Source organism: Tetrao urogallus (assembly GCF_951394365.1).
Source record: "Tetrao urogallus genome assembly, chromosome: 4".
Classification (NCBI taxonomy): Eukaryota; Metazoa; Chordata; class Aves; order Galliformes; family Phasianidae; genus Tetrao; species Tetrao urogallus.
In genome coordinates, this window is record NC_136817.1 from 37,989,357 (window position 1) to 38,015,893 (window position 26,537).

Consider the following 26,537-nt stretch of genomic DNA (forward strand, 5'->3'; position numbering starts at 1 on the left):
CTTCTGCAGTGGACTGCATTGCTCCCTCTACCTCATTTTGCTGTATTTTTGTAGTTCTTAGGAAACAGTAAAAAATTTTTCCCCCTTTGAAGTCACTACAGATGTATGTATCATATAGCTGGGCTATGAAATAGCTGCTTTTCTGCATGTTTTCCCTTTATTAGAAAAAGGCAATTTTCCAGGTAGATTTTTAAATTTTATTTTTCCTTAAGAAAAGAGATGAAGTACCATCTGTCTTGTTTGCAGTAACGGCTGCCGTAAGTTCTTCTTTTGACAAGACTTAGAAATAAGACAAAAATAACTGAGACAACTGCTTTCCTATGCTACAGAATCTCAACTGATAACATTGAAAAAGAAGCCGATAATATTGATCACTTGTGTATCTGTAGTTAAACTTCCAGAATCAGTGCAGAAAGAAGCTTAACTGGCCTTTTTGCAGTATAGGAACGCAGAGCTAAATTCCAAATGTAAAATTTTTATGGATATAAATATAAGGGATGATTTTCAGACAAAGTTAATATTTCTGCTTAATACCCAAAGGTCCCACAAGGTGCACTTGGAAAGGAATCCCTGAGTATAGTAGGTATACTTCTGTGTGAACCAAGAAGTAGATTTTCAGAGTGGTTCATGGAAGATCTGAGACTAGCTTGATCACAAAGGACCCCAATTCTGCCATCACTTCTGCCTTGAATAACTTGAAATATTTGTTCAGGGAAATTAATATTTCAAAATATAAAGCTATTCATGTTCACTGGCAGGATCCAGGATAAGCAGCTACACAAAGATTGCTCTGGCACTAGTCTCCTGAATGTCTGTAGAAAAAAATGTTAGACCTTGGTCCTCTAAGTTGCCTAGTTGCGAAATCCACATTGCTAAATATCTGAGGATCTGCATGCCCAGAATGAGTGCCTGATGTTTTTAACAAAGACTTCAAGGGCCTCTTCATGCCTCTAGCCACACTTGTATCTCCTCCTTGTTTTCTTTCAGCCACTGAATATTGTTCTTCACCTGCTCAATTGACTGACTCCTGGACGATTCTCCTGCTCCAGCATTAGGATATTTCTCAAAGAAATACTCCATCTGGAAAAGAAAGAAAGAACTGACATGAAAAAAATAACACTAGTGTTGAGCAAGTATGTTTTTATGGGGACCAGATAAGTGCAATTTTGACTAAGTGAAACGTTGAAGTTCTGACTAGTAGTACTGGAATAGTTTTACAGTAATCCATGCTGCTATACACACTTGGTGAATAAAAAAACAAGCTTTCCAACCAGTAGATTACAAAATATGCTGACAGAAAACCAAGAGAGATGCTGGCACAGTACCTGCCAAAGCTGGAGGTCAGTGTTGAAGTTTTGGGTGATAGTTACTATGCGACCAAGGGTTCTATCATTGATAGTGAATCTAGGAAAACAAAACAAAACATCAAGCAGCATTTGATGTAAAACTGTTCAAAATAAAGGGCACAATCAGTTATGTGAAGCTTAAACTTCTAAATGCAGTACAACAGAACATGCACCCAGATTTTGGTGTTTTTGGAAATGCTTGAAAAATAGTGCTCCTACAGAATATCTATACTGTTCTAAAATACTTCTACTAATGGAATGATCTTTTCTGTTTGTTTTATTTTGCTTTGCTTTTTCATTTTACAGCCAATAGCTTATTGTTTCATATTGGAAATAGTTTAAAGACATTTTTTTCCTCCCAGCACGTCCTGCTGTTTTGGAACCAAACTGCTGAGCAACAGAAATGCAGTCTGGTTCACAGCTCTAGACTATCAGGTGTGTTTGGCTTCTGTGCCTTCACACGTTTTTTAAAAAGAAGGAGAAAGAAGAGTAAAACTAAATGGTGTACTCTTAATGCAGCTGCTCATCTTCACCTATGCTGGTTGCTATCACCAGCAGAATGAATTGTAATATTACCTCTCTGTGCACCAATTTATTGTTATGAAATCTATAAAAAGAAAACTCTACATCAGAGTGGAGACACAACTATTGCGGAGTATTTCCGTCCAATTACAAGATTTCTACACGTTGGTAGAACTTTTTATGCTTTTTAAATCACAGTTTCTTGGTAGTGGTCATTTAGAGAAAGAATGTTTTTTAAGTTAGCGGCAAAATATTTTTTCATTGCAGGTGGTCATCACTGTGTATTGAATATGCTTTTTTTTTCCATAATACAAAGAAGCTGACTATAAGAACCTCTTGCTTTTAGAGAAACTATAGAATGATCACAAACTTTACCTTTCAAGAAGAAAAAAAACAGGCAATGATTATAGCTATAGTGAAAGTGTAGAAGGACCTGGCATATGAGAAGATACACAGGTGGATGTAGATCTAAAATTCCAAATGAGTTCCTTAGCATACCTGTCAACTAAGTATTCCCAATTAAGACGAATCCAGTCCCAGGCCATTGTTTTTCCATAGGTGTTATAGGAAATGTATCTCACAACTGTGAACACATCTTGGCTTTTGATGAGGCTGGAGTTGAAGACGTATTTCAGATACCTAAGAGAAATCCCGTAAGAATCTATCTGTTGAAAACTGTATCAAGAGATAATAGAATACTGAAAGAAACCTGAATAATTAGACATCTCCTGAGAAAAGAAGCAGAGCTTATGCATCTCTAGCTTCTTCAAAATACCTAAAAGACAGTAGTATTTCAGTATTTTAATCATGCAGTGAAAACAAAGTTGGAGCAGTCAGCAACCCGTCCAAACATCAGAAAGTAGTGGTCCAGGCTATAAAGATCTCATAGGGACCATGAGGACACATGCTCATGCTGAAAGCTGGGCTGTTGCTTTGTTTCTGAAATCCTTATTCACTCAAATGAATTAATTTGGGCACAGCATGTCTGCAAGTGCTGCAGTTATTCTCCCACTCACAGCAGAAATGATTTTGACTGACAGAGGAGGGGACCCTTATCATGCACATGTGCAGGGCGATGAGGAGCATGGTCTTAGCTTCATAGCAGCAGCTGTAGAAGACCACCCTTTGGCTCTCATGTGCTGGGATTAAGGCTCTTTCTTTCCTATATGCTAGCGACTGGAACAATTTTCTCAAACAATTTTTGCTCTTTTTCCCTCCTTTATTGTTTTAATAGTAAATAGATACATTCTCCCTAATTTAAGAGTAATTTTTTATTTTCTGCAAATTTAGGTTGGTCTAGATTATTAATTTACGTCCTCATTCTGACAGTGATTAGTTATCAAATGGCTTTAGGTTATGGCTGTTATGGCTACAAAAATTATGAATAGAGTTGCCTACTACCACTAATCTAACTATCTTTTATATTTACTCTTTCCTTATTCCATCTTGTCTGAACTTGGAACTCTTTCAAGCAGACCGCTCCATTTTGTGGTATTTAAACAAGGCTCCTACAAAGAGGTAAATGGCTCCAGTGAGGGCATTTGCCAGAAGCTCTGCTGTATGGTACAGTTACATACCAAGGTGTGCATCCCAGAGTGGCAGCCTGGGGAGATGCTCACCTCGTCTGACAGCTGCACAGAACAGTACAGTATCCAGATTCCCCATTGCTGAATGCAATTTTTCCCATTGATGGGTTCCTGTTCCTGGTCTGGAATGAACAGTGCTCTGGAAGTCATGTCTTTCTTTTCTAATTATAGAGGAAATGTAGAAAAAGAATCTTCTCCTGATGCCTCACTATTAGGCAGCTAAAGTTACACAGGGCATTGTTGGAAAAGCTGAGGGCTGTTGATCTTTTGCAGAAGCTACCATGTGTTCAATATCTGCTCACTAACGTATCAAGGCTTTTTTTCTACTATAATGCAGTCTCAGAGGTGGGTGTTAAATAACGATGCTTGAGAATGTGTTGCGTTCTGCATGCTGTAATATGACAAAAATGCACAAGAAAGAGGAGAAATGAAAGAGTAAACAGTGAATAGTTGCAGCTCTAGGGAAAGAATGATCCTTGTGCATTGAAATCACCTGTCCAAAAGGGTGATGTTAGTCACCGATGCCAGGCCATACAGGAGTTTTTCTTTTTCTTGTGCTAACGAAGTTTCCTGGTATGTCTTGAACATGTAATTCCATGATGACTCATTGCCTGAATTCTGCATCCCATAGCGGTATACCAGGAGTCTGAGATTTACATCAATGCTAGAATAACAAAAAAAGTATTTTAATATTCTTCCCTCTTTTTCTGCTGGAGATTTGTGACCAAGTCACTTTGCCAGGACCCATGAGAACTCACATTTGTCCTTGTAGCCATTGCTCAAACTGCTGAGAAGCATTGTTAAGGGATTCTGCATCATTCATACGGCATGCAAAGCCTAGAACAGCTGCACGAAGAAGCCTTTAAAAGAGAGAGGAAAAGAAAAAGAAAGATTTCCCTTAGCACTCCTTGAATCCATCAGTAATATGATAAAAAATAGTAAAAATATTGTTCAACCTGTCCAAATGGCTTCCAGAATCAGTCCAGCTCAGTTTATTCACAATGGGTTTTACCAGAGCTTGAAAATATTGCTGAGGTAGAAAAAAAGAGATGGTTATTTGTATAGGTTTCATTAAATGGCAGTATATTTATAATTTATTCCCTTTCATTTTCCAAGAACTACCATATCTTAAATGAAAAGGGATACAAACACACATGCAGATGATCTTTTCAGCTCACCATGACATGTCAAATCTGAACACGTTTATGCATTCTTTCTTGCAACGCTGATATGCAAGTAGAACAAAAGTCACCCTGCTTCTCTCCAGCTTTGTCTTTGCCCCAAAATGAAAGCCAGGGCATAGCAATGGCACACTGCCATAACTTTTTCGCAAGGGTGATCTTGACTTGAGGACATAGTTATTTTAGTGACCATTAAATCATGTTCAGCTTCAGGTCAACTGTCAAATCTTCTGACTGCCACGTTGAGATACAGTCATCCTTTGTGCTGAGGACAGGTGTCAGAGCTCTTGCTGCCCTGTACATTCTTATTTGTTGTATGCAGGACAGCCTTGACAAACAAGTCTCTGTACTGTGACTTATGGTGATTGATTATAAGAATAAGCAGGCATAATTTATTTCCTCCAAATGCATAGACCTGAGCTGGCAGTTCAGGTAATTCAGAAATCAGTGCTAAGCAGTTTTCAGCATTTCTTTAAGAGTAGAGTAACAAAAACTAATTGCTGATAGCTCAGCAACACTGAAAATCAATCAAACTTCAATATTATTGCCATTACTGATTCTCAACTGTCAGATCCATTGATCCCATGCAGGAATATATTTTTGCTTCATCACCTGAAACTGGACGTAGAGATCTGTATCATCTTCAAGCATGTCTGCGATGTAAGTCACAGCTGATATAGCTCTGTGCCAAGGTAAATAATCTGTTTCATTTACTAGGTATTTTGTGAGCTCCAGGGGAACAGAGTAATTCACAAGTCCAGCTCTGAGAAGGGAGAAAACAGAACTTATGTTATTTTGATGGATTTGGAGAACTTACTTCTTTAAAGATGCCGGAATACTACTCACTTTAGAAGGTCTGAACTAATAAATTTTAGAAGGAGAAAAATAGTCTGGAATGGAATCTGGGAGGTGTTTTTCAAAGACACCACCGAGAATCACTTTTGGTCAATGCCTAATTGCAGGAGCTCTTGCTGTAATGAGGAAGTTGCCCATATTATGCAGGGGCCCAGAGCTCCCAGAAGTGAGTAGCCCGTAACTGACTACACTAAGTCCAGTCATACAAAAGAAATCATTAGTTCTGTAGAAATACTGAAGCGCTGAGGAGCTTCAGACTTAGAGGTTGTTACAGAGCTCACCCAAAGTTTATCTATATCAGTGAGTTTGGGTACAAGAGCTAGGAGTTTCCATGCACATTTCTAAGAAAGATATCTGAGGTGGTAGTAATTTCCTAATGCCGTGCTGTGCATTGTAGGCATTACCTCTGATTTTCAGAATGCATAACTTCATCTGAAGTGCTTCTATCATCGTTTTCTATGTGATAAAAGTATTCCTTTCTGAAACCTCTGCAATTAAAGAGGTTTTTTTCCTCTACCAAGTAGAGAGGGAGCATTTCTCTTGACTATGTTGATACTGCAAGTTACCAATACATACTCTTATTTGCTCCTTCTAGAGGGCAACGTAAGGTGAAAAACAAGACAAATTCAGAAATTATCTTTTGGCCACTGGATTCTAGTTAATAGAAAATGGAAAGTGAAAAACTTCTGTTGAACTCTGCAGGGAATTAGTTTACCTTGCTAAGGAAAAGGCATCATCCAAAATCCCTGCACGGTCAGCAACTGAAAAAGTCTATACAAAAAGAGCATGAAAGTCATTAAGAATACATGGATTATTTGCAGGAAACAAACAAACAATCAATCAAACAAACAAACAACCTGCCTTTATAAACCTCTGTTAGAGACCAACCAGATAGATTAATATTGTGGCACTCACTTTGTGGTTGCTGACCAGAAGATTCGTCAATTCGTTCCAGTTTTGACTATCATAATTGACACGATAGAATCCAATGTGGTCTGGATTAATGTTCAGAAAGGCACTATCAGGTGATGTTATTGTAATTCCTGAAAAACAAACAGTGATTAGTCGGTGCATCTTAAATAACACAGAACTCACTGGAGATACCTTGATTCCAAAAGTAATATTTGGTTTTAATGAATATCAAAATAAGAGCTAAGCCTCAACTTAGTTTTTTAGGTTTTTTTTTTGTTTGTTTGTTTTTGTTTTTTTTTTAATGGCTTTGAGTAATTAGTTAATATGGGCATTATGAACTGGATATCAACACCTGTGTTAAAATGGTGAGTTACACTGGGGCAGCTGGTTTGTTAAATTTAAAATGGACACGTCTGCGTTAGACTGAAGAAGGATACTGAAAATCTTTGTCTGTTTGTTACTCATAAAAGAGCCGAGGAGGTTTACCTGCAGAATCAGAGACGTTGTAGAACGTGTAATTTGTTGAATTCCCCAGTCCCCATTTCACTGGTATATTCCATTTGTAACTGAAATTATTTAAAGGGAAAGAGAATCAAATTATATTTGAAATCAAATACTAAAAATAAGACTCCAGCGTATGCTTTAATTGGGCTAAATGTGTACATCACATTTTATGAAGCAACTGTGTGTTTGTGCATATATTCATCTACCAAATATCCCTCATAATTCACCCTCCCTAGCTTTTTACCAATAGCTGTTGTCTATGTTACAAAGACATTTCTGTACTGTGATACTCTATTCAGAGAACAAAATGTCAGACATTGCTGTGGTATGATTGGGGCAGTTATATTCCCTGAAAAGTAAAGTAAAAAGCGTGAAATGTCTGAGTGTGTTCATGTTCTAGAGATGGAGAATAAAAATAGCTTCTCTTATACTTCCTATTTATAGAAAGTTCTCAAATGCATCTGGTGGACTGAGAAAGGGAGTAGAATATGGTTTTGTCCAGAATCCAATGTTGATGTGTTAGTCTAAGTTACTGCAGTACTTTGTTGATCATGTGCCTACAGAGAATCCTTTTTTTTTTTTTTTCCTAAGGGTATCAGTATAAGTGTTAGGGCCATATCTTTCTGAATATAGCCTCCCCCTCTTGGTAACTGTACTGGAGAGGGTAATTACCCATAATCAGAGATTGTGCAGATGAATTTCTGGTGTGCTGTGCTGTGTAGCTTATTACCATAACACTGGAACTTTCAGCTCTTTTAAGTAGCATCTTCATGTCACATCAGATAATAACAAGGAGCACAGCAATTAATTTAGTAAAAGATGATTGTACATGGATGACTCATGTCAGTGTTAATATGTCCAGGGCTCTGTGCAGATACTAGTTAATCTTCACAGTGCTCACTTGAAATAAGTGGCTAAGTGTTATTAACAAGTGGTTAAGTGTTATTAAACCTTTTTTACAGGTGAGAAAACTGAAATACCAAATGTGACCTTACTTCTCACTCTTCACATCTGTGAGTAGTCACAGCAGCTAGATGCAGGCTTCTCAGTCTGGGCTGTGCCCCATATCCAAATGTGTTGAGAATAGTTTGAAGGTTAGACACTAGGGCTGTAAGAGAGCCACAGCACAGCCTGACCAAGACTGTGAAGGGGCAGTCAGTGGAAGAGGATGGCAGAGCATGCTCAAAGCATGCTTGCACAACTGCCTACATACTGCTGCTAAAATTATTAAGCCCTTTTGGGTAGTCACCTGCTGTTAGCATCCATTTTAGCATATTACAGTCCAACCCAGGGTGATTTCTCTTCTATATAAACACCTTTGTGACAAGTGCAATAATAGGAAAACTTGTTTACAACTGTGTATTAAATGATTAATTGTTAATTTTCAGGAAATACCAAAATGAAGATGATTGTATCCTGTTGTCTCCATGAAGAAACATCAGCTATTGTTTTGTATCCTCTAAAAAATATATATATATTTAAAGGGACTTATACTCGTTGAGTTTTTACGAGTCCTCTTATATAGCTTATTGCAATAGAATTTAGAGAGGTTATTTTTTGACCAGAAGCCTCAGTATTGAGTTTCCTCAAGAGGAAGCACGTAAAAGATTGTTTTTTTTAAAATGGCTTGCAAATGCATTTAATAGGGGAGGGATTTTATTTAGTTTTCATTATATGGTCTTGGGATTGCACATGGAAATGCTTTTTCCGAGCATCAGATACAATAGCTGTGTTCTCCCAGCTGTGCATATTGAGGTCACATTCCTGATGTGCTATGGTGCAGTTACATATTTGCCCAGTAGCACTATTTTAAAAGCACAAGATTTCGAACTTCTTTTTCTTTTGAGTGTCAGCATTTAGGGGAGGTCACTTTCAAGCCAAACAAGCTTGAAACAAACAGGCAGACCAGGATACCACACCTGAAATTTTCAACAAACGATCTCTAGCAGAAAGAATTATCTAGAAACTTGAACTCAGACAGAGGAAATGAGAAGTGTGTGGGAAGGAGACTGGCTGGTAACATGGGCAAGAAATACCGAGGGAGGCTCCTTGAGGGAGGCCTCTTGCAAGGATAAAGCATATACAAGACTTAATAGTTTTCACTGGTTAAATCAAAACCCTGCATCCAGACATTAAGTGGCCTGTCCCATTTTGGTGTAGAATCTCTTCAGGACCTTCCTCATCCTCATCTGTGAGGCTGTAAGTGGGAGGTACTGACTTTCAGTAGATCGGCTTTTAGGCAAGAGGTTAGGTCTGTCCCAGGATAGATAATATCAGCATTAGGATATATGTATTATTGCAGTTTATTTTCAAGTCATTTATAAACATTACACAGTCAAAATCAGATTCCGTCCTCACTTTAGGAATGGTATAACAGTATAAAGCTCAGCTTCCCAACAGGCTAAAGCAGGAACCATGCTGGGATTTCTACTCAAGAAATAACAAATGGCAAGGCACTCCAAGTCTTGAATTCAGGCAAAAGGATTCCTGAGTCTGCTATTCCAATCTTAATGCAGTATGCTATATCCAAATCTTAATGCAGTAAGGCTAAGCTTAACAATGTTAGCCTGAGCTAAATAGAAAGAAAACAGCTCTGGGTAAGACTCAGTATTATTTATTAATGACTAACTATTTCACAGTAATTTGTGCTTTTAAAAGATGTAGAGAAGATCCTGTATTGTGTTACGTTATACATCCTATGTCATGTAGGAAAAGGAATAAGTTTGTACAGTATAAAATACCTGGATCATGACATCTGATTTCTGGGTAGAGACAATTTTGTGGCAGTTTTCTTTATTCTGACAGACTGTAATTTGTAGTAATTCAGCAGGTATCTTGCAAACATCTGAGATGTCTGCATATGGAAATGAGGTCTTGTGAGAGACCCTGTCCAATTTCATTCTATGGTGGTTGATGATGAAGCCCTGATTCAAAGGGCTGAGGCTGTCCTAAATTTGTAATATTTCATCTAAATTCCTGCTATTAAAAAACAAAAAACAAAAAACAAGCTCTAAGTTTACCAAGAGGGAGCGCAGTGCTGCCTATTTGTATGTCAGTAAGAGGATGTATATTTTGGACAGGTATTTACAGCAGGGTCTTACCCAAGATCAGAAGGAGGATATGAAGCATCTGCACTGGGATCCAAGAGAAAACGTTTCTGTATGAGTACTGAATTACTTCCCATCTCCAAAACAGGGTAGCCCATCTGCCTTGTCCATGTGTCCATGACTTCACTCACAGGTTTGTTACTTGCCTGTGAATGATGGGAGAAGGTTGCAGGGCAAAAGCAAACTCAGGCCAAAGAGAAAAAAAACAAAAACGAAAAACAATCTCTAGCAGAAAGAATTATCTAGAAACTTGAACTCAGACAGAGGAAATGAGAAGTATGTGGGAAGGAGACTGGCTGGTAACATGGGCAAGAAATACCGAGGGCTCTTTGAAGGAGGCCTCTTGCAAGCTGCAAGATCTCTCTCTTTTTTTTTTTTTTTTAAGTAATAGAACAGGATAGAAAGGGCATAAAAAGACTTCCTAGAGCTAGAAGTTGCATTGCAGCATGCTTTGTTTCAAGTGTGAATGGGGAGCCGCTGTTATCACCAGCAGCTAAACTAATGTAAGATTGGTCTGTTCTGTGGACCAAGAACTTCTGTTCAAAAGGCTGGAGCTGGAGAAAGTTGCTTTTGCCTCCTCAGACTTCTGAGTGTGAGGGAAGGGTTATGCTCTGCATCCTTTTTTAGATAAACTTGGTGATGTGAAGATGCAGAAAATCAGAGAGAGCTTGTAGTTGAGTAGGAAGAAGCATGAGATCAAGAAGAAAAAGGGAACTAGAAAGGGGACACAGGTGCAACTTGGGTTGGGTGAGTGTCCACCCTGAGTGAAGGGAGGGAAAGGAAATAGCTTTAGGGAAGAACCTGGTTCTTAGGTAGACTTCTAAAGGATAATGAGATAGAAAGAAACAGGTCAGCAATACAGAAAGGGAAAGATCAGAAAGTGCTGTGGCACAAAACAAGCACGCTGAGAATTGGAAAATAGAGGTGGAGACAAGCATCAAAATTAGTTGGTGATTTATAATATTGAGAGCTTTCAAACACATTAATCTGGTTAGAGATGACTGAGGATGTGGTGTGTGTGTGGTGAATGAGGAATGTTTTCACCCATCAAATGAGTTTGAAATGCAGAAGGGATGTTTCAGAAGCAGGTTGTTTGTTAACAAGTTCTCTTTTCTTTTTTCTTATTCCACTCCCCACACTCTTGTGCCAAAGATAAAGAAATAAGGTAAAGTTCCTAGAAATAAGTTATGCTGTAATATGCTGGGAGGCTGCCTAGCTTATGATCTCTCATTGACAGAAGAGCCATAGAATATAGATTGTTTAGGAAATTGAAATCAGTAGAGTGAGACCTGGAATTTGTATAAGTGAGAGCTTGGATACATACCGTTTCTAGAGCTTCCCAGAAATCTTGTGTCTTGGCATTCTGGAAATGGTGGTTCTTCAAATATGCCTAGGGGGAGGTAGAAGACTGTGAAAATACTACCAGTTCTTTCTTTGTCTCCTATGAAAACAGTGCATGTATTCAAATAGGATCAGTTGCATGGAGTATCTGTGGGTGACATTTTACTGAACCTGGAGAGACCTTAAGCTATTTGTACACTGGTTTATTTCTCCATCTTTACAGGCCACAACAGAGTTCCTGCACAATACCCCTGGAATGTTTTAGGCTGTCCTAAAAAAGGAGATCTGTTGCCTTAATTTCATGAGTACAGGAGGTAAACAGTTGCTTTAAGCGATGCTTCTAGCTTTGCCTAAGGTGAAAGTATGGAGAAGTTCCTCAGAAATACTGAAAAGGTCTGTTAAATAAAAAGAAGCATTTTCTAGTGATAATGTTGTAGGTGGGAAAGTATTGAAATACTTTAAATCACTCATAATACATTATGATTTATTTATCGATATACATACTCCTACATATGTATCTACACATATTTTCCAGACAAGAACTTCACATCTTATGAACAATTTTGTTAAGTATATCCATCTCAAGGAGAAAACCAGCAAAGTCAAAAATAACATTAGAGAAGATAAAGTTGTTCATTGAAGAGATGTTTCTGTCAGAGCGTAAAGCCCCTTGATGCATCCATCTTGTATTACCACATGATTAAATGGATTCATATTTATCTGATAAACTTCCTTTTTATGTATCCCATAATGCTGAGAGTCAGCACTTTTGTATGTTCTTTGTATTTCATTTGAATAGATAGCAGCATGCTCTGCTGCAATTTTCTGTAGAACGAAAGAGGTTGTTCTAATGGGGAAGCTATTTCAGGAGATTTCTCTAGCTGTGGAAGCAGAGAAGTCTGGTCACCTCTAAGCTGTGGTCAAAATGGAATTGAAAAAAATAGCATTATAAGAAATAATGTTGTATCTGCCAGCTTTAAACATTGTTCCTATCCTGTGCCCTTTCTGTCAGTTTAATGCGTGCTTTCCTACCCTGTCAAGTGGACCTCGTGAGATTTAGTCAGTAGATGGTGCTGTTTGTCTCATTGTTAGCTGCAGCTACCTGTTTTTGTGTTTGGAAAGCTGGGAAAAGAAGCAGCTTTTATCTTTCGTGGACAAGGTGGTTTTCCTATATCATAGGACTGTCCTGACTGAATGTATGAAAGGGAAAAAACAAGGAAAATACAACTTTCCTGTAGCTGCCCATAGATGTGCTTTCCAGAAGGGAAGGAATTAAAAGCGTATTTGGTAAATCTGCATTGTAACTTTCCAGAGACATCAGATGTTAATTCAATGGAAAGAGCAGATGACCTTATTTCTGGATGGTCTTCTCTATGCTATTTTCAATTTCTATAGTTTAGTAGCACCATATTTTTTTTTTCCTCCAAGAGAGAAAACTATGAACTGGACAACGTCTCCCTTTTCTACTCCCAGTTGCCTCTGCTCCCGTGGGCTGAGTGCTCCAGCATCAGGTCTCAGGACGTGGAGCAGTTTACATCTGTAAGAATTTTCCTACAAAGCTGGCTGGGGTTGGCTAGTCTCATAAAGCTGCAGATATGCTTTACAGCTGAATGCAGGAATTCTAGCTGACAACAGGATCAACCCAACAGTTTAAGAAGTTCCTCTGCTATGAGCTGTCATAAATTTTGGTTCTCATTGGCAGACTATCAAATCTTCCTGCAGTTTGTGTTCCTATTTTGTGGGAGAGTGGAGCTTTACTTTGACATTGTCCATTCAGCACTGAAATAAGCTGAATGTTTCTCCCACTAATAGCAGAATTTCTCATATTCGCTTTTTGAATAACGACTTTGCTGCTGCCCCATGAGGAAGAGCTGCTTTCCTGGCATGTTTTGGTGCCATTCATACCTGACACCCTTTCTGGAAGAGTTCTGGTGTAATCCAGTCTTGAAGCATCCTGAGAATTGATGCACCCTGAGGGGAAAGGGAAGAAGGTCATTCCACACTGCTTTAACATTGCATTTACATTCACCTGAAAAGCAACATATGAATGAATATTTTATAAAGCAAAAGTAGAAACTATCCGTCTAACAAAGGATGTGTTTTATCTCATTCCTTTGCAGCACAGCCTGCACAAAAAACTAATTCTGCATGTGAGAGTTGGTCTTTAGCAGTGATCAGATGCCTGCTGCTGGGGGTGACTATGCCAGCACTCTGCCTATTAGTACAAGTAGGGCTCCCTGTTGCTCTTCAAATAGGAACCAGTCACATCCAGCCACAGCTTGAATAAGGAAGCAAGTTCTACTGTATGCTCAGCAGATAGGGAACTAACACACTGCAATTCTGGGGGCATCACATAGTGGGGATGTCAACTCCATATTCAGAATGAATTTTGCTGATTACTGATACAAAAGCTTTAGTTTCTGAAGCAGGGTAGAACAAGGATCAGAGAAGAGACTGACTTTGGTGTCACAGAAATAACTAGGACCTCAAAAGAAGAAAGACACAGAGGGAATGCAGATGAAAGAAGCAAAGAACAGTGCAGGTCAAAGAACAATGTAGGCAAAAAATGAGGAAAGTGAAAAGCAATGCAACACAAATCTAAAATGCAAAATATGATTTGGGGATTAGTGTGTTTTCATTTTTCCAACTAAATCAATTGGCAGCTGAAAGCCTAATACTATGAATGGTTTAAAAATCCAGTTGTCCCATGAAAACATAAATGTTATATATGAGTTCTTGGTAAATCCTGTCTCCTTTATTTATGTGTCTGAGAATAAAAACTTGGCTGCACTCATCTAAGGAAAGTAACTGAAGAGGTATGCCTCAGAACCAACTATTGTTGTGAAGTCAAGGTGATTAGTAGATGATACTTTTTCTGATATAGTAAAAAATCTATTTGACACAAAGTATGTTCAGTAAATGGTTGAATGAAACTTAGCCACTAATGAATATCTGTTCTTTCATAAGGCTACTGATGATTAACAGTGATCATAAGGCAGTGTGTGTGCGGTAGGGTATCTCAGTTTTATCTATGAGCCACTTCTTATGTGATATAACCTCTCACAGACCATCCCCTCCCATTTATAATAAAAGTCAGAGGAGAATTAAGCACTTGTGCAAGCATTTGAGGCCCGTGAAGTTTTATTTTCCTTTAAATTGCAATGCATAGTTAGTTGATGTATCTTAATACAGTTGCTTTTCGTTTTTTTCTCATGTCCGTCCTTTGAAGTTAATAACAGAGAGTATATGAGGAAAAACCCATGCTAACAAAATTACTAGTTATAGGAACCCCAGTGTTTTCTTCTCTATATTTCAAATATTTGGGAAGATTCAAGAAAACAACCTTAACTTGAGTAGCTGACATCTGATGGTATCTCTACTTCTTTGATTGAGTTAGAGTGATTATCAAGCATATGATTGGACTGCATGTAGTGGAAATGTGGAACTTTTAATCCTAAGCTTCTTTGGCTGGGAGGTTCTGAAACTGTGGGGCTCCCAGGAGAGAATTTCCAGCAGAACTCTTAAATATTTGTTTCCTAGAAAGGTAATCAATGCTTGAATTACAAAGATTTTTTAAAAAATCATTATTATTTTAACAAGACTTTCTAGACTAAGATGATTAAAGGGATGATTAAACTGGAACACAATTATTTATATCAATTCTGCATTCATCCATCTCTGTTCCAGTGTGGTTTTTCTAGTGCATAATGCCGTCCTGATCATGCAGAAGCTAGAGGTTCATTTACAGAACACACTACAATGGCTCCACAGATCCTGAGGCATTTCATTAGACTTCTAGGATCATATAAGCCTTGTAATTGCTATGGTAAAACTAACAGAACATTCCAAATTATGCTTTGTTTGTTTATTGATGGATATTATCATGAGGAGATTGTTTTTCTAAGAAAAATGCTAAAGAGAAGCCAAAATAAGACCAAACAGAAAAACAAGTTAATTTTGTCATGCATTTATATATAAATACCAACAGTAATTTGAGCTAAATCTACGTGAAGACTTTCTCATTCAAGCCAAATTATATCCTAAACCAAATTATATCCCAAGCAGAATGTTCCCAAACAATGCATGAGTCTTCAAGTGTTTTTGCTTTAAAAAAAAAAAAAAAAGAAAAAATTCATGTGGCAATTATCTAGGCACAAGAGATGAGTTAAAGCTATGATTTTTTTTCTCAATTATTATTATTATTTTTTTTTTAGACTGCGCAAAGATGTGCCTCTTGCTTAGGCAATAAAATACATTTTGGTCCTGTGTATTTGATTTAACTCTGGACGTTTTCTTGATTTTCATTAGCTTGATTTAAGAACGTCAGTGTTATACAACATAGGTTTTAGTATGGTTTATGATTTGTGTGTGAGGAATTTATGATGCAATAAATACTGATTGTATTGTTGGATAGAGGATTTAACAGTTGAGAACAGAAAAGTGATGGAAATGGATGGATCAAGTCTAGCTAATAAAAGTAATACCTAAGGCTATAGATTTTAGCTGAAGCACGAGTAAGCTAAAATCAATGAAATACATACTTTTTCTCTAGTTGGAATGAGAACTTGGAGAGGAACAAGTGGAACTTAACAATGGGGGATTTTGCATGTTCAGTGAAAACATCAGATAGAAACCACAGATAATCATAAGGAAGCTGTCAATACAACCATGTTTATCAGCATCATAAGCAATATGGGATGGGAGATGACTGCTTGAGCTCCGCAGCACTCAATGAACTGTGTATTTAACATCTTCCTGTTTAGGGACAGAGCTTGTAGAGTCTGGAGATAGGCCATATTTGTTCAGACTTCTAGGGTGCCTGGGATCCTTTGATCAATACAGGACGAAAAATTATTTTCCTATTTTCACTGCTTGATTCCCTGCCTTGCTTCCTAAAAATAGAAGTTATGGTGTCCCAGAGTTACCCCAGGGAAGACAGAGAGCGGACACATGGACATCTGCCCTTGTATTAGACTGTGTCTTGATTTAACTGGGCTGCATCAACACATAAGGTGGTGGGAGAGGGAGCTGTTCAGTGACAGGCTTAATTTAATTCAAACTCTAGTATTACTAGTAGCAGATCCTGCAGGTATCAGCGACTACTCTCACCATCACTTTTGATTGAATCATCAGTGATAACAGGGAACATCCCAGAGAAAAGCTCTGTCCAAATACAGCCCCTGCTGGCTTAGGAACTGTGGCTATGAACTCCTCTGACTTTTATCTCCTCTCCTAAGCCTCCACTTTCTTTGCAGGCGAAGTCACTGCAGGAGGATGTCTTACCTTACTGTAGGATATCCCATCAAACACAGAGGTGATTTCAGCTGGGGTTGATACGTCAACCACAATTGGATGGGAAGAAAGCAAAGAGTCATCCTCCATTACTGGAAGAACATCATCAATTAAAACCTGCTCAAGCTGACAAAGAGAAGGTGTTAGAAGATTAACAAAGCAGGACTGTATACTTCGCAAAATAAATAGCTTGAGCTGCAGCTTCTCTAGGGGGAGGCATTTGGAAATGGAATGAAATGTCATATCCTATAAAGAGGACTTGCAAATTCATACTTTACCTCTGAGATGGCAGGGATACAATTTTTCCTTAACTATGATAAATCACCTTTTGCAAATCCCATTTCCCATGTGTATCATATCACAGTATAGCCCCCAGTAGGCATAAAAGAAGTCTTTGTTATAGATTTGAGCAGTGTGACAATATCTCAAAGCATTAGGTGTTCCTCTTGCTAAAATGAAGCTGGGAGAGAGGGAAGGAGGTTTCTCCATTGTACTGGTAATTATCATTTTTTAAAGGATAAAATAACTTGTAAGCAAAATCCCCTTACTTCTTAATCAATATTGGTACAAGACTAAATTTCAATTTAGTTTTTCTCTACTAATGCTCCATAAGATGAAAATGCTGAAATGGTGCTCAGTCTTAAAATGAATATGACATTTACATATGAAAAGGACTTTTAAATTCTAGGCTCAATAATGAAAATTGTTATTTCTTATGGAAGCAGCACAACAGATCTCCTACTTCAAAGTCCAAAAGAAGTGCAAGAATGATTTTTGTCCTCAGATATTTTTTGAGTAGCAGGTAGGTGCTGCCTGCTCCAGACATCACTAGTCTTGATGATGGGGTTAATCTTTACAGCACATATCCACTTCCTTCCAGGGTATGTGTTGTACATTTTCTAGTATATATAATGTCATTACTCCTGGATGACTAAGGGAAATATGAACGCCATGTGCCATCACATTTGTTTGGCAGAAACCTCACTTTCCTTGCACACTGCTATCATTCCTCACAGCGTAATGATTATTTAAAGCTACTCTTTTTTTTCTGGAAGCCTTGGAAGCAACTGTTGTTTTTGCTACAGCTAGCACCACAGGCCATTCACTGTCACTGCCTAACTTTACATTGTGCAGATTAGAGGCACTTCAAGTTGTAAAGAGTTACTACAGCCAAACAACCTAAATAAATGAGATTCTCTATCTTCCAGTGCTGGATATTTGAACAACCTTTCAACAGCTCTAAGGCTCTGCACAGAATCCATGTAGATATCGTATGCCAAAATAATAACTAAATACTTCACTTGTTAGAAGGAATAACTGTTCTCAGTGGACTAAAATTTTACAAAGTTTATTTTGATTAGTTTCAGACTATAACATAGGGAGGTAGAAATGTTTGATCAAACCTTTTCTTTATATTGCACAGTACCACACTGCTGTTGTGTTTTTTTTTAAAAATCAATATATTTTAAGTTGTCGTCATTGTTACCTTATTTTTATGCTGTAGTGGAAATGCTTATGGTTCAAGTTATGGCTTGAACCAGTGATTGAGCACCTGGTGAGAAGGCAGGGCCAGCCTCAGGGAAGCTCAGGTGCAAGCAATGCTCCTGAGTAACTGGAAGGGATGGAGCCAGGATCTACTCCTCAGATCTCATTTAAGTGCTGGCAGTGGAGGGAAGGGTGTTCTGCTGGAGATCTCTGCCTATCAAAGGCCTTCCAAGGGTAAACAGATTTTTTTTTTGTGCCTGCTGCATTTGAGCATATCCTCACTTCTTTTAGCCTACGACTTTGCTACTTTGCTATCACTGCTGCGCTTTCCATCGCGTTATAGCATTACATGCGCTCTTCTGAAATGCTCCCCCACCCCTGATATCCCTCTACAAGACAGAAATAGTTACCATTTGCCATTCTGGTTCTGCAACATTTACTCCCAGGAACTCAAAGTAGCTGGCAAATCCCTCATTTAACCACAAGTCATCCCACCAGTCCATCGTCACAATATTTCCAAACCACTGTAATTATAAACATTGAAAGAAGAAGTAGCTGAGTATTAAATGTACATTTCTGTATTTCACATCTTCATGTAGCATATTTGTTTACATTTCTTGCTGTTGCCAGATGAAAATTATCTTAATTCTGGTGTTTAAGTTGGAATTCAGTCCTTGCCTGATGTTAAAAACTTACTTTTTATTATAAAATTACATATTACTGGGGAGATTGCTAATGATTCATATGCCATGAGAATATTTTTAGTTACTTCCTCTTGATTTGATGATTTGTGCTTGTACAGATATGTTTTCAGACAGCCTCCAGAGTGTGTAGTTGTTCCTGTTTGCTTGCCCAAAAGAGACATCTGCACATGTAAATTAGTTCATTTAAGACATTTCAGACAGATTTTCATAAGCTGGTTCACCGTATGGACCCAAGCTTTTAATTTCCTGAGAAAAATTCAAGGGCAGTTATAGTAGTTCTGGTAGTGTGAAGTCCTAACAGGGAGTGGTTTTAATATGGTGTTTGCAATCAAAGTGTGAGCACACGAAGAGTATCCTGAGATGTGATTAATTAATACAACTTTCCCAATTAAAAAAATGCTACTGCACATTTAAAACACTTTAAAAAATGAACTGTGTCCTAAAACATACCTGATGAACGAGCTCATGGGCTATCACAGCTGCCACTCTCTGTTGATTGGAACTGGCAGACTCATTCGGATCATAAAGTAAGTTTGTCTCTCTGTATGTGATCAGTCCCCAGTTCTCCATAGCACCTGTTCCAAAATCTGGAATAGCTATTTTATCTGCATGGAAAGAAAGAGAACATGATTACTACTGTGTCTTTTAAGTCAGCTGAATTACCCTCTTTCTGCTTTTTTCATAGCCTGTTTTGCTCTGAAATGCTATGCATGTTTTGCATGTATGGTTCTGGCTTACTGCTGTGGACTGAGTCCATAATCTTTGCTTAAGAGGCACAGAACTGGCCTATAGAAGCTGAAAGCAAGAGCCTAAACTCTTCTGGGATTAACAGAGCTACAATCAGTTACACTAGCTGAGAATCTGCCCTGAGACAGGATGCTATGCCATCTCCTGAGAACATGCATATCATACCTTACTTAATTTTGGCTCCAGGAATTAATGGTATTATCTGGGGATGTGGGCAGTAAACCACCTGAAACTAACTGTGGCATAGTGAGGCATGTCATTGTTTGTCACTCTGTTGTATTAAAGATATTTATTGATGCGTTAACTGAAGTAAATCCCCCATGCAGTGAACAACATCTGCTTCTACTCCTGACAATTTGTGAGGGTCACTCCTTCATGGTCAGTAATCAATACAGGTTTAAATGAGAATTGTGAATTAAATTGGACTGGCATTTTCTTCTACAAATAATGACCACTACCTTTCTATTCAAGTGAGTGGAAAAAGTACAGATGGATTTAAAACTGAATAGAACGAACAGCCATCACTCCACCCTAATAGAAAACAGAAATTAGTAATTTTAATTTAAACAATATGATAATAGAATCAAAGGCAATAGTCTGGCAGGGGCTTCACAGAGTGTTAAAATGAGGATTGCAAGGAGAATGGCAATTACAGAAGCTGTAACTCAGGTGGAAATATCTCAAATGCTTTGCAGAACCAAATTTGATTCATCAGGTTTGATCTAGATGACTTTTAATACTGAGGGAACAATGCAGTAATCAAATTAAATAAAAAATAGTGATACAACAAGTAGACGTTCTGAGAAAAATCACAAGAGCATCTTCCCTCTGATACTGCTTACCTAGTGTTTCTAGCCCTGGAATGCAAACAGATCTCTAATCATGTGCAAAATCATCAGGCATTTATGGAAATGGAAGCTTGGTTATGCAGCATGAGATATAGTCCCGACTATTAATAGGGACCAGTGTGTAAAATGATAGCATACTGATATTTCCAGTTGTATGGGGTTGCTGAATCACAGCCTGATTAATCACCTGAGGCGAGCAAAGCCTGGCTCCATCTCTCCTAGACCCATTTAACAGCTGACTGCCAAGGGGGAAGGATCTCTTCTGGAGATCCACTCCACTGGAGTTTACCACACGAACCTAGGATGGGATGAGTGTCCTTTTTTTTCCTACTCTAGTACAGTAATTACATCAGCTGAACTCCTGTATATACTATAGCATCTGTATATTCACTGATTGTAAACCAGTAAACTCCTCCAATATTTTGAAAGGAGGTAAGTATCTATCATTAAAGTAATGTTAGACATGTTTATTTGTAGTTAAGAGGTTAGAGGGAAAAAAACATTGAAGTTTATGAACCTCTTTGGAGGTTTTAGAAGGGGATGTTTCCAATGCATTTTCACAGCTCAGATTACATTCCTGACTTTATTACTTCAAGCTACATAAATCAAGTCCACAGTCCATATAGCCCAAGCTAAAGGATGCCCAGTGGTACTTTATTTTTTGGCTTATTTTGTAACCATGGGAATCATCTGATATTTTACCTGCTTTTGTTTTGCTCTGTCTTTTGTCAGTCCAGCAGTAGCAACTTGAATTATACACTGGGCTACATTCGTCTTTCTAAGATGTGGTTACACACCCACTTTGAGATTAGTAAATACTATGACATACACTCTGGCAGTTTATATTTTTACTTATCTCATTGCTGACTTTCTTCCAGAAGGCCTTGTGAAAGTGATATGTGTTTTTCTCAAAGTTAATCTGGCTTTATTTTAGCTCATCATGTTCCTCTGCTGATGTCACCAGTGATTCCTCTAATTTTCCACAAGTCACTCTAAAATAACTGTGCCAGGATCAGTTCATCTGTGAGAACTGCTAACTGAATTGTTACTGACACCAACTCTCTTTCCATGATATTGAAGAACTACATGGGTACAATTTTACATCCTGAAAGAATATTAGCAGGTAGTAACCAAACACTTTCATGCTCTGTTTTCCACCAAAGCACAGGGAATAGTAGGAGAAACATAATGACAGTGAATTAGCAAAAAGAAAAATGTCAGTACTAATAATCACCTAGTTTTGGAAGAGAGTAGCTCAAATTAAAGTACTCTTCAAAGAAGTCAAACACAATTTTTGTTACATTTGCTGCGTATTCTGCCGTGTGTAATTGCTGTGGCTGGGCGTAAACTCTCAGCTGTAAAATAGAGAGACAATTAGAGTAGTCTTCAGTAAAGAGGAACCAGAAGGTAGCAAGCATTGAAAAATAACTTAACATGCACACACATAGCACTGCATTTTTTTTCTCTAAGAGACTGCTCTCTGAATGCTGAATTCTATCTCCTGACATTCAAAAAAAGTTAAATGCCATTTTGTTTTAAATGTCAAATGATATATAATTTTTTCAAATCTCATACATAAGAGAGACAAAGTCAATGTTATCTGAGAATGCTGCAAAACTGGTAAGACCTCTTTCCAGCAGCTGGCAAAGGCCATCTCCCCACTCCAAAGCTTGGGTGAGGGCCTGAGTGCCTTACCAGCCTCTCCTTCTTTAAGGCCTTGTTTTCTCAAGAAGGATACCTGCACAAGTATCCTGAAGGAAATCCTCTTGATCTGATCTGTTCATTAATTTGGAAATCCCTTTGAGAAGGCACATCTTTTATCTCTGTGTGGGGGGAATCATTTCCATGCTCCTTTTGAATATCTGAACTTTGATGAAGGCAAAAAATGATGTCTTGAGTGCTGGCTTTTCCACCCTTGGATTTGGTGTGCTGCTTTGGGGCTGCTCTGGCTGTCACTGTCAAATAATAGGAAACCTTGAGCCCAGGAGTCCTTACGGTATTCATAACCATGATGAGTAGTCCTACAGTGTGAAAAGGCTTTTTGAGACATTATCTTCATGCTGGAAAGACAAAGTTTCCCTTCAGAACTCAAGAAGAGCCGTTTATTTTTCCCCCTCTAAATTTCTTTGTCCAAGTACTCCTAGGTATATAACCCCAGAGCTGAACTGCAGTGCTGTGCTTGCAGGAACTCTGCGCTGTCCTCTTTCCTGTCCCTGAATGTCTGTGGTGTTGAGTGAATTTTCTGGCTTTGGGATAGCTGGTACATCTTTTTGTAGGCTCTTTGTCTCTTATAAATGGGCCACATTCTTCTGGCTGTGTTTGTGTGGCTTGTTTACTCCTCGGTCCTGTCTAACAGCCAGACATTTAGGATCCCAACTGAGCAAAGGAGCTACCCTACACTAGGAGCCTTCTTTGAGCCTGACAACACATTGGTCTCAATACCATGAAATTACACTTCCTCCAATGGAAGGATGAGAAAGTGATCAGAAATAGGAAGGGAATTAAAAATAAATAAATAAATAAATAGAAACCAAAAAAAGCTTATGAAATTCAATTGGGAATCCATCCCAGCCAAGGGATTTCCCTCAGGGTCAGTTCGCAATTACAATCTGTAATTTCTACTTCAGTAAGCTCTTTACCCAATTTAGCAGTCTTCAGTCCACTAACTGATTCATATTAATGGGTTCCAAACCTTCAGTGTGCAGTAGAACTGATTTTGAGTTTCAAATCTCTTCTTGTAATCTCTTCTGTTATTTCCAAAGCAGATATTTGGTACCTGACAGATAATTAGATCAGGAGAGTTGTTTCCAGCTGTGGGCATGTTTTCCACCATGGATTCTGTTGAGGTCTTTGCTAGGGAAATGATTTTCAGGAACGATGGCAGAGTTTTTAAATAACGTATCGTGAGTGAGTTACATGCTATTGTTTATGACAGAAATATATGGATTGTGGATACTTTCCATTAGATGATTTGTTGCTAACAGTTTATATAGCAAACTATGGAATGTTCTTCCCAACAGTCAACAGATCTGAATATCTCATTGCTCAGCTAAGCAAATCCATAATCTTCCATAATCTGGAGCGTGGCATGGATGAGCACTTAGTAAGTGAATTTTTATATCTAGAAAGCAAAGTTTTCTGCCTTATTCAGCATTTGTCTTTAGCAATTCTTTTTGCATTTTTTTTTCTACAACACTGAACAACTTCTAAAACTTTCTACAGAAGTTCTCTTCAGTTTTCTTTCAGGTGACGAAGGATAGGACACAAGGAAAGTGTCTCAAGTTGCACCAGGGACAGTTTATATTGGGCATTAGGAAGAATTTCTTCAGGGAGAGTGTGGTCAAGTGTTGGATGGACTGCCCAGGGAAGATGTGGAGGCCTCATCCTCGGAATATTTAGTAACCATGTAAATGTGGCAGTAAGGGCATCCTTTAGTGATGGGAACTGGTGTTCAGTTTGATCTCGAGGGCCTCTTCCAATCCAAATAATGCTATGGTTCTACAGCTGTGAAATTCTTGTTTTTGAAATAGCTAAACTCTAGAGGAATCCATTGGGGCCAAAGAAGCCTGGAGGGACCACTGTGAACACTTAGTTTGATCTACCATGTAAAATACACTATAGGAAAGGAAAAAATCCTGCTTATGTTATAAAAAGAGCTGATTCATTACAAATAAAAGTGCAAATTACAGTATATCTGTCATCTGAATTGTTGTTTGCTCTGTAATAGAACTTACAGGTATTCCGCTATTAGATCTTCTCTCTACCCACTCAAACTGGTGCACTGCAAAGCATACCAAGTAAGTGCTCATGGGAACTGACTTCTGAAAAGTTGTCCGATTCCAGCCATTACCCAGTGATACAGTTTCCTGCAGAAATGAAAAATGAATTGAGTCTGAAATTGCAAACATATGCAAAAGAAAGTATAATGTTTTTATGAGGGATAAGACTACATAGATACGATAAATCACCTCTGCAAATTTACCTCTTTTTGGCATCCCATTTCTGATGGCATGAGAACAGACAAAATACACAAAAATAAACTGTTTTTCTCTGTTACATAAGTTTACCTGATTCTAATTTTGCAACAATGATTTGAAATCATTCACATGCATAGGAATTTTGCCAGCAGGAGTTTTACACTGTATTTCAATATGTTTTGTTATTGAAAGTTTATGCATCTTTAAATTTTTTAAAATCTTTAAATAGTTGCATAAAATAATATCCCTATGGACATGTCAGAAGAAATGCTGGATTCTGTCCTCTTTTAAATCTGTGCAACATGTAGGCATCAGGGAGTGCAGAGATGTTAGTTAGGTTAAAGTCTGCACTAATAAATCTTGAACTTGTTAGCACTGATAATTGGTGGGTTGTTTAAGACATGATAGTAGCTTTTATTTCGTATATTAATTAAAAAGCACTCTAGGTTTTCTCGGCTGAACTGCATGAACAAATTCATAAATGTTTTTTATGCGATTCATTTTCTGAATACTAATTTCTGCTATCCATTATCTACTATGAACAGTCTGATAATTTTTTGAGCCTCTGGATGACTAAAAGTTATCCTCTGGATCCTCTGGATGACTAAAATAGGAGAAAGGCAAAATATATAAAAGGCACTAGTCTATTGGAGATTCAGTACTTTATAAGGTTCATTTGTTATAAATGCAATGGAAATGAAGCATACAAACTGGATGTTACCACTAATGTGATTTCATGAGTAATTTTTTTTTTTTTCACAGATATATTCACAATCTACTTTTCACTATTGGACTCCGATTTACTGTATTTTCTGCCTTCAACAAAGTCAGGGTCTCACTGAAAAAAAGTTAAACAAAATTCACTCCTCTGAGAAATAAAAATGAACTGTACATGGTCCTGACTTTGCTGAATTGACGTTGCCACATGGATTATAAAGCTCTATACAACCGAAGCTGTTATGAATACATAATGTACAATGTGTCCTGTGCACTATGTGTCTATGTGACACCTGTGTCTATGTCTATTGAACTGATTCTCCGGAGATCCCTCGTCCCTGAGCAACTGACCTTCTAATCTGACCAAGTGAAAAATGGTCCTGCTGTTGTCTTTTAGTCAAACCCTAGGATGAACGCAGCATCATGTTTCCCTGCCTGTATTTGGATTTTAGCAAATTAATTAACAAGTGGTACCTAGCCCTTTGAAAGCTTAATGTTTGTATTAGGGACAAGATCTACACTTTAAGAGTTAAAGTAAATCTCAAAAGCTACTAAATCTTGAAAACATCTGGTTTTACGCCCTTACATCCCTTGCCGGTGCCCTCACTTATCTGAGGTCTTTAAGGAAAGCTACCATAAATGCTCTCCTTTCACATGTGCTGCTTGCCAAAGCACCTGTTTCTCTTTTAGGTATCTTAAAAATATTTTTAATAACAATAGGTTGGAGATTTAAATTTGCAAGAGGTCTGTGAGTCTCTGCTGTGTCAGACTGGTTATAGTTCTCTCAGCTGCACTGCAAGTGCATAGTTAAGATTTGGGCAACTCCTTAAGTAAAACAGTACACAGCAAAGCAGACCTTTGTATTTTGGATGGGGAGCGGTTGGAAAGATGCAAATGTCAACAGCTCCAAGGCTGGAAGCTGGTGGGTGGTTTTTTTGTGGTTTTTTTTTCTCCTTTTCTGTTTGTACTTGGCACTTTATCTCCCACTTCAGAATACATTCATTAGAAATTGCACACTGGACTACGCATTCAGTTAAGCTATTCATTTGAAGCTGTCTCTGCTGAAAGCCATTCAGTCTTCTTCTAGAGTGCCCAGATATAGATGCCACTGAATTTCATTCCAAGCTTGGAATTTGATGCAGCAGTTCCAGAAATAGATTATTTAGAGAATTACTGTTGGGGTGGACTGACAAGTGTCCATAGCCCTGAGCTGAGAGGGATTTTTAGATTCTGTGATATTAAGCGTAACAGTACTAGACTTTCCTGCTAATGGTTTCCTTTGCCACGTGGTTGTGATCAGCAAGTCTTTGCTTTGTAACATTATGTAGTTACTGATTATTATGGGACTCCCCACAAAGGAAGCCGCTGTATTCCTGAGTATTTCTTCTCAGAGTCCACCTGGTTTGACTGAAG

At 38.1% G+C, this 26,537-nt stretch overlaps 1 protein-coding gene across 1 annotated transcript in view; it reads right to left on the bottom strand.

The window, feature by feature from the left end:
- Window positions 1-942: 942 nt before the first annotated feature.
- Window positions 943-26,537, bottom strand: part of ENPEP (glutamyl aminopeptidase) — a gene marked incomplete at both ends in the record, with an annotated part of 31,309 nt that continues 5,714 nt past the window's right edge. The window contains 18 exons of the mRNA XM_079534111.1: window positions 943-1,080; window positions 1,326-1,404; window positions 2,367-2,507; window positions 3,948-4,118; window positions 4,213-4,314; window positions 4,411-4,484; window positions 5,248-5,398; window positions 6,206-6,261; window positions 6,406-6,533; window positions 6,889-6,968; window positions 10,008-10,159; window positions 11,338-11,403; window positions 13,260-13,325; window positions 16,638-16,772; window positions 18,542-18,655; window positions 19,286-19,440; window positions 21,665-21,785; window positions 24,165-24,296. Coding sequence (XP_079390237.1) covers window positions 943-1,080; window positions 1,326-1,404; window positions 2,367-2,507; window positions 3,948-4,118; window positions 4,213-4,314; window positions 4,411-4,484; window positions 5,248-5,398; window positions 6,206-6,261; window positions 6,406-6,533; window positions 6,889-6,968; window positions 10,008-10,159; window positions 11,338-11,403; window positions 13,260-13,325; window positions 16,638-16,772; window positions 18,542-18,655; window positions 19,286-19,440; window positions 21,665-21,785; window positions 24,165-24,296 — 2,061 coding nt within the window. The remainder of the gene's footprint in view (window positions 1,081-1,325; window positions 1,405-2,366; window positions 2,508-3,947; window positions 4,119-4,212; window positions 4,315-4,410; window positions 4,485-5,247; window positions 5,399-6,205; window positions 6,262-6,405; window positions 6,534-6,888; window positions 6,969-10,007; window positions 10,160-11,337; window positions 11,404-13,259; window positions 13,326-16,637; window positions 16,773-18,541; window positions 18,656-19,285; window positions 19,441-21,664; window positions 21,786-24,164; window positions 24,297-26,537) is intronic.